Source organism: Vigna radiata, chromosome 11 (assembly GCF_000741045.1).
Source record: "Vigna radiata var. radiata cultivar VC1973A chromosome 11, Vradiata_ver6, whole genome shotgun sequence".
Classification (NCBI taxonomy): domain Eukaryota; kingdom Viridiplantae; phylum Streptophyta; class Magnoliopsida; order Fabales; family Fabaceae; genus Vigna; species Vigna radiata.
Genome location: NC_028361.1, coordinates 16,623,907 through 16,642,140, shown reverse-complemented (window position 1 = coordinate 16,642,140; position 18,234 = coordinate 16,623,907). Strand labels below are relative to the sequence as shown.

The window sequence follows — 18,234 nt, the reverse complement described above, 5'->3', positions numbered from 1 at the left end:
AAAATCTCTCTATGGTAAATTCTTTACTCTAATAAATAATTAATATTTACAATTAAGTTTTAAGAAAATGAATAATAAAAGTAAAATATGCGTGTAATTAACCATTATTTTCTTAAATTTATTTTTCTTCTAATTTTGTTTCTTATGCACCTTTTTTTTTATTTATAAAAATATAACTTTTTTATATATTTTTTTATCAGCAAAGAAAGCTATATAATTATAAATTGAGTACTTGGGGTACTCAAATCCTTATGTGACATTTACAATAGACATTATAATATGTTAATACAAGATCGTCTAGAGAGACTAAAACATTTTTTGAAGTTTAGCAATAAACATTAAACGAAATATCCTTTCAGGAAGAGAAACGTCTACTTTACCTATAACGTTTAAGCACTTGTTCAAGTCAAATGAAAACCTAAGACCTTATACGAAAACCCACGCAAATAGTCCAAATACTAATACATAGTCTTCTCAAAATAAGAACATGCACAACAATGTTTCTCTGGAGTCCATATCATCTAACACATTGTTTACAGGAAGTATATGATCAATAAGAAAAGGTTATATGAAAGCTCTAAGAGATAACATACTTAAGAATTTGTACTCATGTAAAGACGAAAAGAAACATAAGTCATGAAAGAGGCGTCTTAGGAATATATGCAAAACAATAGGATACACTCTCAAACTCTCAAATTAAAATACCTCTTATTGAGAATCGCAATAACATTTGTTTCGATTGTGGGGTCGAACTACCTCCAACACCTACACAATTTGCTTCTAAGTCGTCCAGTTCCACCTTCAGATCACTCTTCCTCATAATATCGTCCGGTTGGGTACCTGCTAAAGGTTCTCCTACGCTCAAGTCAGTGCACAGTATGCTCAGTAACTCTAGGGCAGTAATAAATGTGCAGTAAATGTGAATCACCTACCTCCTACCTCTGACCTGTATTTATAGCTTTTACCATGGGCTTACGATTAGCGGAATCTTAATCACAGCCCAATCCTGGCCCAATGGTCTAAATCACATCTTACCTTAATCTTATCCTAAGCCGAGAAGTATGACCGACCGTCCATCGCAAGACGACCGGTGGTGTCTTTTCAAGATAGTTCTTCTACCGCTTGGTCTATCCAGTACAACATTGAAGCTTAATGTCTTACATCAAAAACAGTGTTGTAAGCGAAAGTATCCATAAGAATATCGTCTAATGAAAAACACGTTAAAATATACATCCAAAATAGCTTTTCATAAGATTCCAATGCCATATGTTCTCTGTTATCAAAAGTGTTAACCCTTCTTGAATGATATACTTGAACAATGCATTTATTACTGACAAGACATATGACAAGATGTTTTGAAAAAGCAATATAAGTTAATGACTATACATATTCAAAACATTTAATGCATGTACTGTAATGTATTATTTTGCTTGCATACCTTGTCTGTGTTATATGTGTAGAATAGGAATACACATAGGATTAATTAGAACATATGCACACGCTAGATAAAGACTTTGAGAGAGGCAAAAAACATTCTAGAATAAATCTCTTGAAGACCTTTTCTTTGACAGAGCCTTACAAGTCACTCTTTAATGTAAACTCTGATAAAGCACTATACCTCTAATGAAAAGACAAAAGTATAACCTCTCACCTAAAGGTTGCATCCTCTTTTGAGAAATAACTTAGCATCCAACGATTATCTTTCGAAAGCGCCTATATAAGGAAGATAATTAAAGAGAATAGAGTTGTCGCTCTTAAGAAAAATGTAGTAAGCATAAATATAGAGGAAGAAAATAAAAGAAGAGAAAGAGAAAGAGAAAGGGAGAGAGAGAGAGAGAGAGAGAGAGAGAGAGAGAGAGAGAGAGAGAGAGAGAGAGAGAGAGAGTATGCTCAAGAAAAATCATCATTCATCCTCTCTACCTCATCTCAAAGCCTATATCGTCTGATACTCTTCAGTCCAACAAGATATGATGAAAGCAAGCTCAAACCAGATAAGACATGAAGAGAAAATTATCATTCAATCTAGTTCCTCATCTTATCTTCAAGCCTATAATGTCTGATGCTTCCAAAGTGAAAGGAAGAGAAAAAAGATGAAAAAGAAGAAGAGAAAAGAGAAAAACAGAAAACAGAAGAAAATGGGAGAAAAAGCAATTCATGAGCTCATTCATCTAATACTCTTCAACTTAAAAGTATAAATTCATGAGGTCAGAGATTGATTCATATTGTTGTAATACTCTCTTTGAGAGTTTATTCAATCTGTATTTGTAAACAAGCATCAAGTGTGTTTGTAACTTTGAGCTAAATTTGTATACCAGTTAGGTTAGATTAGAAGATCAAGAATGGTTGATAATACTTGGGGTTCTAGAAGTAGCTATAATACTCAACAAGGAATGGGTAAACTCGGTCTAGACAGTTGTCTAAGGATGGATCCTGAAGAGACTAAACTCAGACTAGGGGTGCCAAGAGTGGCTAAAATACTCAACCAAGAGTGGGTTATACTCGAAACCATGAGTGGTGTAAGAATACTCAACCAGGAGTGTGTTAAACTTAGAACCAATAGTGATGTAAGAATACTTAACTAGGAGTGGGTTAAACTTTTGTAATCTTGATAAGATTAATAAAATCCCTTAAGAGTTCTTAAGGAAGAACTAGATGTAGCTCAAGTTTGAGTGAACTAGTATAAACATTGTGTCTTATTGTTTTCTTCTTTTGAAACTATTGTTAAATTTTCTATATCATTGTCTGAAAGGATTCTTACTTGTTGCTTTGTAAGTCCAACGTCCATGCATATTATGTCAATGCATACTTGGACCACAAGTCATTAGATGTTGCATTGCGAAACTATTTTGAAAACACTATTCAACTCCCCTCTAATGTTTTCCTGTGTACTTCATAATAATATTTCCTTTAATTACATTTTCTTATCAATTCTACATCTAGCATAATATATTTCAAACAATTTGGTTACACAAAAGAAATCCTTTCATGAGCTATTCAGCCAATGCCTAACATGTCTTAAATATTGTAGATAAAAATTTATATTACAAAAAAATAGTCAATTTTTCTGCTATAATAAAGAGTTCATTATATCTTAATAAGATTGTACCAAAATTAGACAAACTTAAGTATCACCTTTTAAACTATTATTTATCTTATTTTCTTTCATTTGGGATCATTTTACTATGTAACATTTTCTTAATTATAATATTGTGTTCTCCATAATACTAGCTCATTTTAGTCACTAATTTTATGATATATATATATATATATATATATATATATATTTCATAAAGTATAATAGTATCAATTTCTAATTAAGATAATAATCAATATTGAAAAGATAGATTTGAAACTATGGTTGTTTTATTCAGTGTACATCAAACAGTGCACAAGATTAAAAAAGTTATCTTGTAACTTACTTTTGTTCTCTTTGTTATTATTATATTAGTGTGTATCAAAATGTTAGAATTTAACATTTTATATACGAAAAAAATAATTTAGCTAAACAACACTGGCAATTAATGATTAATGGCAATTAAACACAACCTAGTTGTGTATAGAAAAAAGTAGTTCATGAATATAGTCTATGGCAATTGAACACAAATCAATAGAAAAAAAAAATTAGGTGTTTATCATATTCATTTCCATGACTATACATATTTTGTTGCCGAAAAATGACCACACCTACTCCAAAACACTTTCCCATTTATCATATATATATATATATATATATATATCATTTGATAATAAAATATTCTAAACAAATTTCCCATTTACTTATCATAAAAATTTCAAATTTATTTACATTCATAAAGATCAGTTTTATTTATAAGCATAAATTTTAGCAATAAAAGATAATAGATTATAAAATTTATTTCTATAAATTTTTTTCTCACCTTTTCATAATAATTTAAAATATTTTTTTCAATTGCCAATATTTTATTTAAGATATTCATTATTCACAGCTTAATAATTCCAATTATATAAAAGCTTCCCTCACATTTTACAATTCTTTTACTTTTTCTTGTTTACAATCAGTTCTCCTTTACATACGGACATTTTAATTTAATTTTTCTTAAAATTTCTCTGCTTGTAAATGATTATTTCTTGACATATTTATTTCTCTAAATTAATATATTACATACATTTCTTTTTTTAAATTAAAATTTCTTACAATTCTTTATTTTATTTTTTGTTAATATAATTATTGTTATTTACATATTTTTTATATTTAAAATTTCCTTAAAATATACGAGTTTATATAAAATCTTTATCCAATTTTTGACTTGTCTAAATAATTATATCCTATAGGCTTATTTTTCAAATTAAATCTCTTACTTTCAAATTTCTTTCCAAACCAATTTTTTTTATTAAAAATGTATGTTCTTTAACAACTTTTTTTCTTCTATTATTTTTAAAATCAAAAGGTAAAAAAATAAATAAAGACAACCAGTTCGAAATTCGATTTTCTTAGTTTTCCGGCCAGCCTCTACACCCACTCACAATTGGAAATCAAATTCTAAACTGGGAGACTAAACAATGTTTTCTTCATATATATATATATATATATATATATATATATATATATATATATATATATATATATATATACGGGGTTTGTTAACACGCGTACGCTTGTTTTTTAGTTGGTACGTTTTAACAATGTGTACCAGATTATAGTAGACAATAATACCCTCATTTATCATAGATTCTAAGTTTTAAGGTCAAGGACATTTAAATAATTTTCATTCTCAAAACTAAAAAAAAAAAAACCCCAAACCCTTACTCACCTCCCTCATTTCTCTCAACTCTTTCTCTTTCATCTCTCTCACTCCAACATTTTCTCTGTCATCCCTATTGTTGCCCCAATTGAAAAAAAAAACAAAAACAAATCAGAAACTCTTGCCTAACCCTAATCCACCTTCCTCACTTATCAATTTGTTTCTCTCTCGTCTCCATACTCCCCCTCAGCCACACACAACAACCTATGACATCGTAATTTGTTGCTCTTGCTCTGTTCGTTCATTTGGAAGATGTGTTATATATTTTCCCTTCTTATATTATTAAATTTAATTTTTAAATTAAATCATGTAAATAAAACCTTCATAAATCAATTAAATTAATACATTATTAAAGAAATAGGTATAGATTCTTTAAAAATATAATGAAATGTGGTGTAGATATGTAAATAATGTAGATATGAAAACATGATGGATAATGGTTAATTATAATGATACAAGACAATTGATCCAATGATAAATTTGATCTTTTGGGTGGAGTTTAATGATCAACATTTGTATTCCACTTAGTCATCAAGGTTGTCGAGTCCTAATTCATGAACAACGACGTTGCATTGAGAATCAATTGTCTGTGTCATGAAACCAAGGGGGTTGACGTAGCGTGCCCTAGAGGCAGCACCCATGTTGTTGGTGAGGATGATCCTATCGGACTTGTTTGGCATTACCTCTTTGCATTCTCCCTCATTTGGTGAGTCTGCAACCACCACACAGATCTCATCCTGATGATCACCATGGACAGGAATGCTGTACAATCCATTTGCATCAGTTCTTCCTTCCTTTGTATAAGTCACTGTGTTATTTTGTTCGTTGATGCATTCCAGAGTCACATTCACACCTATAAACACAGCAGATAGAAATGAGAAAAGTAGAACAGTATACAAAGATGAAAGTTTCGTTAGCCCACAGGTTTTGAGTAAAAAATAGTGTCATTCTCTTATATGATTGGACTCAGATTTAATTTGGTATAGTGTCTTCTCGATAAATCTTCTCCTCGATACACCCAAGAGTTCAACTATTCCTTATTCTTCCTCAATGCCTTATGATAACGTGATCATCATAAATTGTAACATGTATAACTCTGTAAATGCATGATTAAGGAAATTTACCTGACAAGGGGAAGCTGAGTCTAGACTCGAATGCAAAGTGGCAAGGATCACAATAAATCTTGCCTTCAACGAAGAATTTTTCAGGTGTTTTGCGAGCCAATGCAGAGGAGAAACACAAGACTGAGACAAAGAGGAAAACAACACCAAATGACCTTGCCATGGTGATTAATGGATTTTTTTATTTTATGGGTTATTGATGTTGTTTCCCTTGGAATGAGAGAATAGGGGTGCTATGGGATCCTTTTATAAGACAATGAATGAGATTATATTGTGTTTGTGTGGTCATTGTTTCATCACCTTATTTTGGACGATCAAAAAACCATTTCAAAATGAATTTTCCTTGAAATTTGCTAACTAATTCAACCTTAATTTGGAAGTCTTTATCTCCTAATTCAAGTAAACCACTATAAAAATAGTGTAGACATTATGTTTTTTATTAGAACACTATCATAGGCAAAATAATTAAATAGGATTGAGATAATTGTAACGAATAATAAATACTATCATTATATTTACTCATCAAACTTATCCAAAGTTCTTCACATCAATAATATAAACTCATTACGAAAAGTATTACTTATATCTAAGAATAAGTATAGCTACAAAAATTATTAAAATTATTAATAAAAATAAATTATCAATAAATTTAAATTATCAATAAAAAGTGACAAATTTCAAATTGTAGATTTTAATTATTGACAAATTTTTCTGTTATTAAACTAATTTAACATTAATTAATTAACAATATAAAATAAGAAAACTCTACCCATCTTGCATTAACCAATCAACAAAATCACCAAGTACTTTTCTATCCAATTGAGTACCTATAACCTTATCTATAAATAATTTAAATGATACTTGTTGGCATATATTTAGTATAGTCTAATTTTTTCTAAACTAAAGAATGACACTTATCTTTAATTTATGAACAAATCGTAAACATAGTTTTGAGCCTGAATCCAAACAAACAAATGTACAATATTTGATTATAGAGGATGTGACAATATTATTTTTACTTGTGATTGTATACATATAATTGTATACATATAATTAAAAAGGTTAAAGGTGGGTGAATCAAATATGTCACCAAGAATAGGTACAAAAGAATTGAGTCAAGTTTATAAAGAGATAAACAACTAGGATCTATTTGTTAGACCTATATAGAGTTTACTTTCAATATAATATACTCTTGATAGTTTAGTTTTAACTATTTAGTTGTATAATTTTGATAAAAACAAGTTCATCTCATATGTTTTAATTATAACATAAATACACAAAAACAAAACAAAAATAACTTAGGTTTCATTTTTTTCTTCATATTTTTTCAATGTTAGGTACATTTCATTTTACGTGTTTATCCCAATGTTTTTTACTTCCTTTCATTTTGTACGGTACTTATGTTATTTTCCATCTTTAGAACTAAACATGATTTTTATGACATCTGAATTTAAAGATAGAAAATGGAAAATGTATTGTGTCAAATGATCAGAAGGAAAAACAGATAAATTAAAATGTAACACTTCATATCAACCATCAATAATAAAGAGTAATAGTACAATATGTAGCATTTCAATTAAGACAAAGTGGATAAAGCCTTATTCAAGGGGCAACAATGTGTAACTAGAAAATTATAATTAAGAAATATATAAACATATATTTCTTATTAGGAAAATAATTTCATACTTTGAACTTCATATACTAGGAAAATGGAAAATTACTCAGCATATTAAAAAATTATCATTAATCAATCTTTCCATATTCCAAAAAATACCTTTAACTTTTAGAGATTTTTCTTTGGAAGATTTAGTATTAATTTTTTTTTTACTTACTCTTATCAAGTTTCCTTGTAATTTGAATTGATTTATTATCCTCTTTAGTATTAGAATTTTCTCTCTCATCGCATTAATTAACCCACTTAAAAACTATTTTTAATTTCTCTAAAAAAGAGAGCTTCTTTTAGATGTCAAAAGATTAAGAATAATTGTTAAACTACTATGATGTCAAAGTATTAGAATATAATTGTCATAAACCCTGCAAACTATTCATAAGGGGAGTTACATTCTCCAAAGAAGGCATATCAGTCAAGGAAATCAGATTTCACCTGCACACAACAATCTAGATTCTTAACAAGACAAGATCCAACTATTATCATGACTATCCACGACTAGCTTAGACTATGACTGAGTAACAGGTTCCATCACCACCACAAACTTTGCTACAAGCTCCACTACGGGTTCCACCATAGGTCTGTCAAAACAAGTAACCCGGCCCACCACGGATTGGTGGGTTAAACGGGTTAGCTCATTGGCTCTCTTAACTTTTTTTCATCCTCTTCTTATGAGATTTTTATAACATGTTACTTTGATGGATCAAATTGAAACAGTAATAATTGAACCAATTGATATAAAAGAAACTAAAAAACTGAAGAATCTAAATTATTAAGTAGCATGTGTTTATTTTGTATTTATTAATATAAAAAAAATTAAAGAATCGTAGTTATCATAAGTAACATGTGTTTATTTTGAAATAATTAATATAAAAAACTGAAAAATCTTAGTTACATAATGATGTTTTGTATATAGGATATTTTATATGATTTTATATTGCTACGATTGTGTATATTAAACAATGAAAAATGTTTGATGAAGTGGCCGAGTGATTGTAAAAATATTGTATATATTTTTCCGTGTTATTAATTATTAAAAGTATTGTAAAAATATTGTATATATAGGATGTTTAAATATTGTAAAANTATTGTATATATAGGATGTTTAAATATTGTAAAAATATTGTATATATAAGATGTTTAAATATTGTAAAATTATTGTATATATAGGATGTTTAAATATTGTAAAAATAGCCTAAAAAAAGGTTGTGCATTTTGAATAATTAATTTGATTTCAATAAAAAAATAGGATTTGAATAATTAATTTAATTAAAAAAAATAGGTGGGTTGGTGAGCCAACCCGACCCACCTCTGGTTCAACCTGTGTGAGTCGGGTTCTTAGTGAGCCGGGTCAAAATTGGCTCGAATCAAAATTTTCTCATTTTTTTCCAACCCAACCCGACTCAAGCCCGTGGTGAGCTGGGTTGGCTCACGGGTTTTAACCCATTTTGACGGCACTAACCATAGGCTTCACCATAAGTTCCACCATAGGCTCCACCACTAGCTCTACCACTTAAGCTAAAGAGTCTTTAGTCTCATCTTGGTTACGGACCACCTTCTGATGATAATGCTATAATTTTTCCCCTACTATTTTCTCCTTACAAAATAAGATTTTGAATAAAACAAAAGCAATTTATCATACTCCACATCAACAATAAACACAAAACTTAGCCTTTCCACCCAAATTTTATTAGGAGTCAAAAAAATAAATCAACATCAATCAAGACATGTACAAAGAAACCTCGATAGTTATTTTTAGTAAAATCATATAAAAATAAAGGTGTATCAATTTCATGTGTTATTGAAAAAAAACGTTTTTGACTGCCAATACTCTAAAAGAAGGTTATGAATATGAATCCAACATTGAATTTTTGCAAGTTTCATAGAAGTTGGGAAAAAAATATTAAAAACATGAAAAATGCAAGGAGATAAATTCCAAGTTCGAACAACCAACACCTTACACATGTCTTCTAATGAAGAAAAAGCAAATTAATTGAACTCTTTACCAAAGAGCAGTGTCTTCCATTGACTTAAATATTTCCAAGTCACAACAAGTTTTTTTACAAAGATCTAAATGTCTAAATGATTTATTCTTTTTGTTAACAAAATACGTTTGTAAAAATGATTTTTGCAATCCTTCAAACCAATAAAATAAACTTCTACATAAATTTACACAAAGACCATAATTCCTTTTATATGAGGAGAAGGTAATTGAGACAAAGGAGTATCACACATATTATTAAGGATTTAAGAAAATGTATATTTTTGTATCCATATACATTTAAAAAAAAATTAAAGAAAAATAATTTTCTGTGATCTTGATTATGTAAGCAATTTCAAAAAGTATAAAACCTTGAAGAAGAAATCATATCTATGCCTCAACAAATGTTAGACAAAAACGCCTCCAACATATAATAACGAACTAACACTCCATGAGGGCTCCACAAGCAAAACCTTCAGTTCTACAAGCCACTATTGTTTCAATATTTCACTTTCTTTTACGTTTGGATATTTTGTGTCTTTATTTTTTTAGCTTATGTTAGTGGTCCAATTTTGATAACATCCTAGTTTGCTTGAGGAATCAATTTAACTTAATAATAAATCAACATCAATTAATGGTTTTATATATATATATAAAGATATAAAATGTGTAAGGTTGACTATTGTGACTTAGATTGTTAGCTTTGTTACTCTTATTAAAGTAATTTCTTATTTACTGGTATTATTTTTGTTTGTGATATATGTTTTATTAATGTAACACCATGAGGGTGTGAATTATGACACTATATAACAAATAACACATACGATAAATAATTGTGTGTTATTTGTTTGGAAAGTTTGAGAGTGTTCAATCTTAACATATTTGTTAGTGTTACAATTTTGTGAACTGGTTGAGTCTGAAAGTGTTCAACTCTACAAAACTATATCAATATAACTTTTTCATATATTATATTTACAACTATTATACATTCTTCTACTGAAACTTTAGCAAGATAATGTGGCAAATTATTTATCATACACACACTCTCAAATCAAACCATAATAAACCAATCGATTTCCTCATAGATTGTTTTATTTTTCGAATTTTACAAAGGGAAATGCGTAAAATTCATGAAACTATGTTAGTGAGTGATGATGCTATATAGTTTATTGGATTTGCAGTTAAAAATACTAATAAAATTAATATAAATGATGAACCTCTTGTAATCAATGAACAAGAAAATATTTTATTTTTCTTTAATCAATGAACTCCAATATTCGTTGTTCGTCCCATTTGGATTTAATTCTGATGATAAAATGGGGGAGTGAACAAATTATTTTAATTGATATTTGATTTTGTTCACAATTTTAGATTGAGTCATAATTTCGAATTTATTATTTAGTACTCCTAATCAATGAAACCTTTAAGAAATTGAGAACTTATTGGAAATTTTTGGGTAAATAATAAAGTTGTTTGCATGCACGCATCGGTTTGTGATATCATACAATTGACTGGTTTCTTGTGAATCTATTCATATTTCACATGATTCATTTGATTATAAGAGACTTCTTTTAGTATACTTCAATTAATATCTTTACTTTTATCAATTGCTTTTGATCCTATCTCTTTACCTGGCTCAATAAAATCTCAAGTTAAATTAATATCATCCCATCTTTTTATATATATCAATTATTGTACAATTTTTATTTTTATTTTTTTGTTTTTGGATCGAGGCTAAAAAAATATGCTTTTGTTCATAAATTCATCAATATATAATTGCATCATACCTGAAAAAAAAAAGTTGAACAAAAACGATAAACAAATGCACTTCTATTTTATAAAAAGAAAATTTGGCCAAGTTAATTGAAATGATAAATCATATTGTGTTATCCTACATATTTAAAATCTATAAGTTTTATGAAAAAAAAAAACTAGGTACTCAATGTACTATAACATTATCAATTCAACGTGAAATTGTAACTATTATAACTATAATATGATTTCAATTCGTTTTCTTTTATTATTTCCTTGGTGTCAATACAAAAAATTGTAATATAACTTTAAGTTTCAAATAAAGTTTTATAATTTACCATATGTTGTTATGTTGTTGAAGAGTAACTAAGAGAAGTAAACTCATTATCAAAGAAGTGAAATGTAAAATTTATGATTGAAATAATATACAGAAAATAAAAATGTAGCATGAATACAATCACCATAGCTCTATCATATGTTAAAACTAGAACAAAGCAAATCACTTTTTAATAATTTCTGCTCACATAATAGTTCCTAGACTGTTTAATCTGATTTGATGTGAAAAACAACAATGTTACTAATAATCAGAACCTATAAGACTCAAGAGAAATTCTTTGTAATGGCCTGATGTGTCAGAACGAACAGCATGAGTTAATGGTTTTCCATATTTCTTATAATATGCTATTTTTATATAGTACATGTCTACCTCTGTCCTTGTCACAACTACCCTTATTAGTCTACTATCTTGAGTTCCCACACCCTTCATTGACTTGCGCAAGATCTACCAAAAAAAAAACTCATAGGTTAATTAACATTATTTTGAGGGTATAGATTAATTTAACTTAGAATTAAGAAAAATGTAACCTTAGAAGATATGTATACATAAAGGATAGTATGGCTTGTTAAGTTGTATAGTGCATTAATGAACAACTAAGGAGGAGTAAGGTGAGTATAGAATATAGACAATTTTTATGGGGAATGTTTGGAAACATGTATCCATAAAAAATTTAAAAGAAAAAATGGAATGAGTTTTTTCTAAAAATTAAAGTTAATTTGTAAATAGGCAATGTTGTTACATCGCAACATAAAAAGATGACAATTATCACCAAAATGCATCAACACCAAAACGAGAAGAAAAATAATGTTGGAAGAAAAAAGAGAAAAACAAGAACGAAAGAAAGAAATAAACGAGAAATGAGAAGGAAGATAAACGAAAACAGAAACAAACCTCAATGCAGGTTATAATAGAGAAAAACACAAAATTGCAACAATGGAGGAGAAGAATGCAGCGCAATATGCAATAGAACCTTTCACAAGTTGTAAAAATTCATAAATTTATTCTATGCAGATTGGTATAGACTTTGATTGAGATTAAACCAAAGCCTATACTTGGTTGCGTGGATATAAGCTTTAGTACCTTCACATAACCAAAGCTTATACTCATATAGCGAGAGAAAAATAATCTTCAGTTTAACTTATAATTGAGGTCTATATTTTGATATTCAAAATAAAGATTTTAAAAAATGTGAAGTCATTTTTAGAATTATTTACACAACTACAAACTTCAGTCATTTTAGAATTGAATCTTATAACTGTGCAAATAATTTTAAAAATACCATTACATTTTAAAAGATTTTGTTTTTCATATAGTTGTTAAATTGATTTATAAATTGAAAATAATACACGAAGATTTATATAAATATGTTGGTTTTTAGACAAAAATGTATATCTAGTTAGTTTTAATTAGGTGGTTTGGTTGATTTGCATTCATAATTTTGAACAAATCAATGTTTTATTAAAATTTAAAACAAATGTGTAGTGTAAAAAAATTGAACAAATAAGAAATTAAATATTTATTGCTTGTGATTCCAAAATAATAAAAAAAACAGTATTATAAAAATTTTACCAAAACTATATAGGTCAAATATGTTGGTGGAATATTAGGTTCATTAGGAAAACCTCTGATATTATAAAAATAGTTTATAATTTAATCAATTAAGTTATAACAACTGATTGAAACGACTAGTCACATACATTATAAGAATTTTTACTGACTAAAATAAATTTGTTAGTAAATATAAATTTAGTGACATATCATATTCATAAATTTTAGAATTTAAATTATTGAATAGATATTTTTGTTGATAATTAATTCATCGATGATAAAATATGTTGATAAATTGAAATTTGTATTATGAATAGATGTTTTTATTGATAACGTATCTATCAATCAATTTTGTCAATAACTTATGATTCTTATTATTAATAGATATTTTTCTTAATAAATTTGTCGATAAAATAAATGACAAAATTCTCACTAAGTCAAATGATGTTTTTTTATATATTAAAAGGAGATAAATATGAAAAAGAAGAGAATGAAAAGAATGGGTAAAAGGAGAAAGAGAAGGAGAAGAAAGAGAAGGTGAAGAGAAGGTGCAAAGATTCTGGTGGTGCAATGACATCTTATCTATGAATTAGTGTAAAAACGTTGTTTAACGTCACCCATTAGACGTCGGTTCCGTGAAAAACCGACGTCTATTACTGCACGGTGGCATTATCGTAAATATATTGGAAAACTAGACGTCAGTTTCGCTGTTAGGTGACGTCTATGACATCATAGACGTTGCACCTGCCAACTATCCGACGTCCAATTGCCTGAGGTATGTGATAAGACAGTCTATTCAACGTCGGCTAGGAAAAGGCACCGACGTTCAAGTCACTGATAGGAAATCAAACGTCAACCGGTTCAGCTTTAGACGTCGCACAGACGTCGGATTCCCTGAAAACCCGACGTCGACTGGGCTACAATTAATGTTGTTCACCTAATTCCCAGGCGCTTAGACGTCACATAGTCCAACGACGACATCTAAGGCCTGTCTGGAAGGCGGGAAGACAAAATTTCTTCAATTTAGACGTCGGTTGGGAGGGGCACCAACATGAGCTACCCTGACAGGAAATCAAACATCAATCTTTTCAGCTTCTTTGACGTAGAATAGACGTCGAATCCCCTGAAACACTGATGTCTATAGACGTCGGTTTCTGGAGCAACCGACGTCCCATTTCATTTTAAATAGACCGCAGACTCTTATCGCCGTTCAGTTTCTGATCGTGTCTTCATCTCTTCTCCTTTTTCTCTGCTTCTCGTCTTCTTTTACTTGCTTGCGCACCTCTACTTTTTATCTCTTGCGGCATTGCATTGTGGTTTCTCATAACGTCGTTGTCTTCGTCCTCTCCTTTTTCTCTTCTGCATCCCAGGTGTGTGGTTTTTTTTTTATGCTTTACCGTTTAAACTTTCTTTAGTTTTTTATCGATTATCTTGTCGTTCAACTGATTAAAATTTAGCTTTCTTTGTGTTGTGTTTTAGTGCAGTTTTGATCCTTTCTTTGGCTAACATAGTGTAACATTCTCCCTTTGCTGGTTTCCTCACAAGAAGAGTGACAATCTTTTGAGTTTTCTATGACTTCTTGACCTAAAATGGAACTTGGGTCTTTGTCTAGTTCTCGTCTCACCGTAATTTTTTTCTTTTGCGGTTGAATAATGGGAAGTAGTCATGGACCCAGGTTCGGTTTTGGGTTGAAATGTCATAGAAGATTCAAAAGACGCAAGCTTTTTTTGTGGGGAAACTAGCGAGAGGAGAGTGTTGCATTATGCTATCGAAAGTCTGGATCAAAACTGCACTAAAACACAACGCCTTTGTTAGACGTTGGTTAGTGCATGGTCCGACGTCTATAAGGAACATAGACGTCGGTTAGTGTCATTTACAACTTCTATATATTCATGTTGACGTCGGTTTAAGCATAGGTGGACGTCTATATAGAGTAATTAGACATCGGTGTGAGTATAAGCAGACGTGTATATAGACGTCGGTTTGAAGGAATTGCGACGTCTCGTAGACGTCACTCGTATAGATGTCGGTTGTGAAAGTGACGTTAAAAGCCCAAATTAACTGACGTTAAATAGCGTTTCTGCACTAGTAATGGTAGGAGCCAAATTTGGAAGAAAGAAAGAAAAAAAATGGAATAGAAAGAGAAAAAAGACTTTATGATATTTATCAATGGTAAAATTTTATAGGTAGTTTTACCAAGAAATATTTATAAAAAAAAATGCATAAAATTTTTACAAATAAAAAGTAAAACTTGATTAAGTAGATAAGAAACCAAATTCAAAATTCATGTGGGAAAACAAATAATACCTTAGCAAAGTATAGAGCAGGATCAGTAGCACAACGCAGTATGGTCAAGAGGCCATATCGAAAAGAGCCAGATGTTTCTTTCTTTATTGCCTGCATGAAAAACATGATGAATTTAATGTTCACAATCTAACAACAACAAAAAAAAGAAAAAAAAAAGTTAAATCATGTTCAAGATTTTCCTATATATGTTTGATAAAATTTCTCTAATATATTTTCCTATGTATAGTCTCTTTGACTTTTAAAATAAGAAAAAAAAATATTTTATCTTTCAAGTGATTTGAGTAAGTTAAAACTGGTTTATTTATTTATTGATGACATCAATTGTATCATAACATAATTAAGTGAGAATCAAATTATGACGTTTAAATAAATATATTTTTAAATAGAAAGAGTTTTGTTTGACTATTAGTTATAGTTTTTAATCTAAACATCCAATCCAATTAATGGTATCAAAATAAAAATCACAAATTTGTTTTCAATGAACAATGAAAGTGGATCGAGTCCTGATAAAAAAAGTTTAATTCGGAATTTATAAGTGCTCAGTTCAAGAATTTAAAATTATTTGATAAAAGTGTGAAAGAAAAGGAAAATATATCTTTCATAATTTATTTTTTAATAACTTTTTTTTACAATTGCTTATATCACAACTTGTGATCGGTCTAATTCAAATACATGAACTAATAAAATGACGTTGTTAAAATATTATGGTCCAAAAGAAAATAAGTGATTAGAGACATAAACATATATTTTTGGACCATAATATTTTAACAATTTTTTTACAACAAATTATGTATCACTATGTTTGTGGTTCGCATATTGGAAACTGATCGATCATAAACTGTCACATAAACAGTTGTAAAAAAGTTATAAAAAAAAAAAATCGTTAAAGATATATTTTTCTGTATTTTTACCTTTTCTAGTGAGTGTCCGTGTGAAGCTATGTAAGCTGAGTTAACAGCAGCCAAATGTGTGCTACTTTTCTCACTGAAAATCTTTATGAACATCTCCTCATCAGTTCCTATCTTTTTCTCCCCAGCTTTATACAGTAGTTTTGCGTCTTCTTCTACAATTACAGGGTCCAACTCTGGGCCTTCATAACGTGGTGTAGTTACATATGCAAGCAACAACTATATTCAAGTATCAACATTAACATGTCACAATTAATTATCTCCTCAAATATTTTGTAAGAATCTTATATATTAGTCACAAAAATTAACTTATGCAAAACAAAGTCTTCCATAGTTAGAACACCTTTTTATGATCACCACTGAGTTGGATTTCAATATCTGTCTCAAGAGAGGAATGATAATTTGACTGATAAACTTCTTTTAATCGTCTAAGTTGTGATGGAGTACGAGAACATATACTTTCTGTTAAAGCTTGATTATCAGAAACTCCTGGTCTTAAGGCTTTTCTCACTATCTTAGCATCCCTTGTTGGAGGATCATGCAGCCAAAGTGACATTGCTTTCTGAAACCATTTAGAATCAAAATCAGACTATTTAAAATTATACAGACTCCAACCTAACTCTAGTACGAAGATGGTTTTTAAACCTAATTTAACCCTACAAAATCAGCTTGTAAGATGAGGTTTGCACCTCACTTATCTCTAGTCGATATGAGATTTTTAACACTTTTCTCATTTGAGAGTGGTAAACATTACAAGGTAAATTAAAATCTAATTCATTATCATGTAAAGTAAGGATTGATCCTATATATATACTATAAAGTGACATTTGTCTTAGTACCTTGAGATGGCCATGAAGTTCTTTTGATAAACGTTTGGAAAGTAGTTCAGAGAAGGTGGTTTCATATTCTTGTTGAATTAGACTTCGTTGTTCTCCATTTCTATGAGCTAAGATGTTGATAACTTTAGAGGTGTCACAACCAAGACCTGCATACAATAAAAATGGTGATTTTTGGTATTGTCTCTCTGGTTTACATAAATTATTTTTAATACTTTTTCTGCACAAACATTAGATGAAAATAGGACTGTTTCACCATATTCAATATGAAAAAAGTACTTTAACATGGCATGATGAAGAGAAACACAAAAAATTCAAAAGATAAAATCTGTTTCTTTGTGAGTTGTGTGTTCATCAAATAAGAACCTTTGAAAGCTTTATGCAGCTTGACAGCATCTTCTCGAGGTGATGGTATCACTGGAGGTATGCTCAAAGTTGACATTGTCAGTCTTCTCTTCTTCTATATCTCTGTCAAACAGATTGTATGTTATTGAATCGATAAGTTGTTTTGTTTTGTTTTTTTGCTTATGGCGTTTTGAATGAAACATGCACAAGAAACTTAGCTAACACTTCTGGCCAAACTCAAATGCAAAAAATTACTAATATTGGTGCTTTTTTCATCATCTAAAATTTAGGTCTCAAAATATGCCTCAATCCACAAATATAGTAAAGTAAAGCAATGGCTACGAGATGTATGTTGCTCTAGAGTTACGTATATCCTTTTATTTTGATTATTGTATAAATATAACAAGTGATTCAGTGATTCCAAAATTATGGAAAGTTAATATAGTGAATCAACTTTACAAAAAATTATTGAACTTCATATAAAGTTATAATGAAAGAAAATAAAAACTATGTTTATTTTTTCAATTTGGTTTATGTAATCATCTATCATATTATAAAACATGACCAAATTACCAACTAATGAATTCGGTCAAATGACCAATCCATATGCAAACTACAGTAGACTCAAGCCTGAATAAATGTATGATAT

At 29.2% G+C, this 18,234-nt stretch overlaps 2 protein-coding genes across 2 annotated transcripts; both read right to left on the bottom strand.

Moving 5' to 3' along the window:
- Window positions 1–5,215: 5,215 nt before the first annotated feature.
- Window positions 5,216–6,156, bottom strand: LOC106777481 (olee1-like protein). Its single transcript, XM_014665058.2, has 2 exons — window positions 5,906–6,156; window positions 5,216–5,634 (listed from the first exon to the last, which is right to left on the bottom strand). Exons 1-2 carry the CDS (start codon window positions 6,063–6,065, stop codon window positions 5,306–5,308), a joined length of 489 nt encoding a protein of 162 aa, XP_014520544.1. The 5' UTR covers window positions 6,066–6,156; the 3' UTR covers window positions 5,216–5,305.
- Window positions 6,157–11,881: 5,725 nt separating this feature from the next.
- On the bottom strand, window positions 11,882–17,682 carry LOC106777440 (annexin D5-like). Its single transcript, XM_014665022.1, has 6 exons — window positions 17,607–17,682; window positions 17,244–17,389; window positions 16,748–16,966; window positions 16,408–16,623; window positions 15,497–15,586; window positions 11,882–12,085 (listed from the first exon to the last, which is right to left on the bottom strand). The coding sequence occupies exons 1-6, from the start codon at window positions 17,680–17,682 to the stop codon at window positions 11,882–11,884; spliced, it is 951 nt and encodes a 316-aa protein (XP_014520508.1).
- Between the last annotated feature and the right edge of the window lie 552 nt (window positions 17,683–18,234).

Bases quoted from the DNA above. Each gene is read 5' to 3' on its own strand.
- LOC106777481 (XM_014665058.2), bottom strand. From the start codon at position 6,065: ATGGCAAGGTCATTTGGTGTTGTTTTCCTCTTTGTCTCAGTCTTGTGT. The intron at 5,635-5,905 runs GTAAATTTCCTT...CTGTGTTTATAG, and splicing joins ACTCAGCTTCCCCTTGTCAG to GTGTGAATGTGACTCTGGAA.
- LOC106777440 (XM_014665022.1), bottom strand. From the start codon at position 17,682: ATGTCAACTTTGAGCATACCTCCAGTGATACCATCACCTCGAGAAGAT. The intron at 16,967-17,243 runs GTACTAAGACAA...AAATGGTTTCAG, and splicing joins AACTTCATGGCCATCTCAAG to AAAGCAATGTCACTTTGGCT. The intron at 12,086-15,496 runs GTATTATTTGTT...TTTTTTTGGTAG, and splicing joins CTGCTCTATACTTTGCTAAG to ATCTTGCGCAAGTCAATGAA.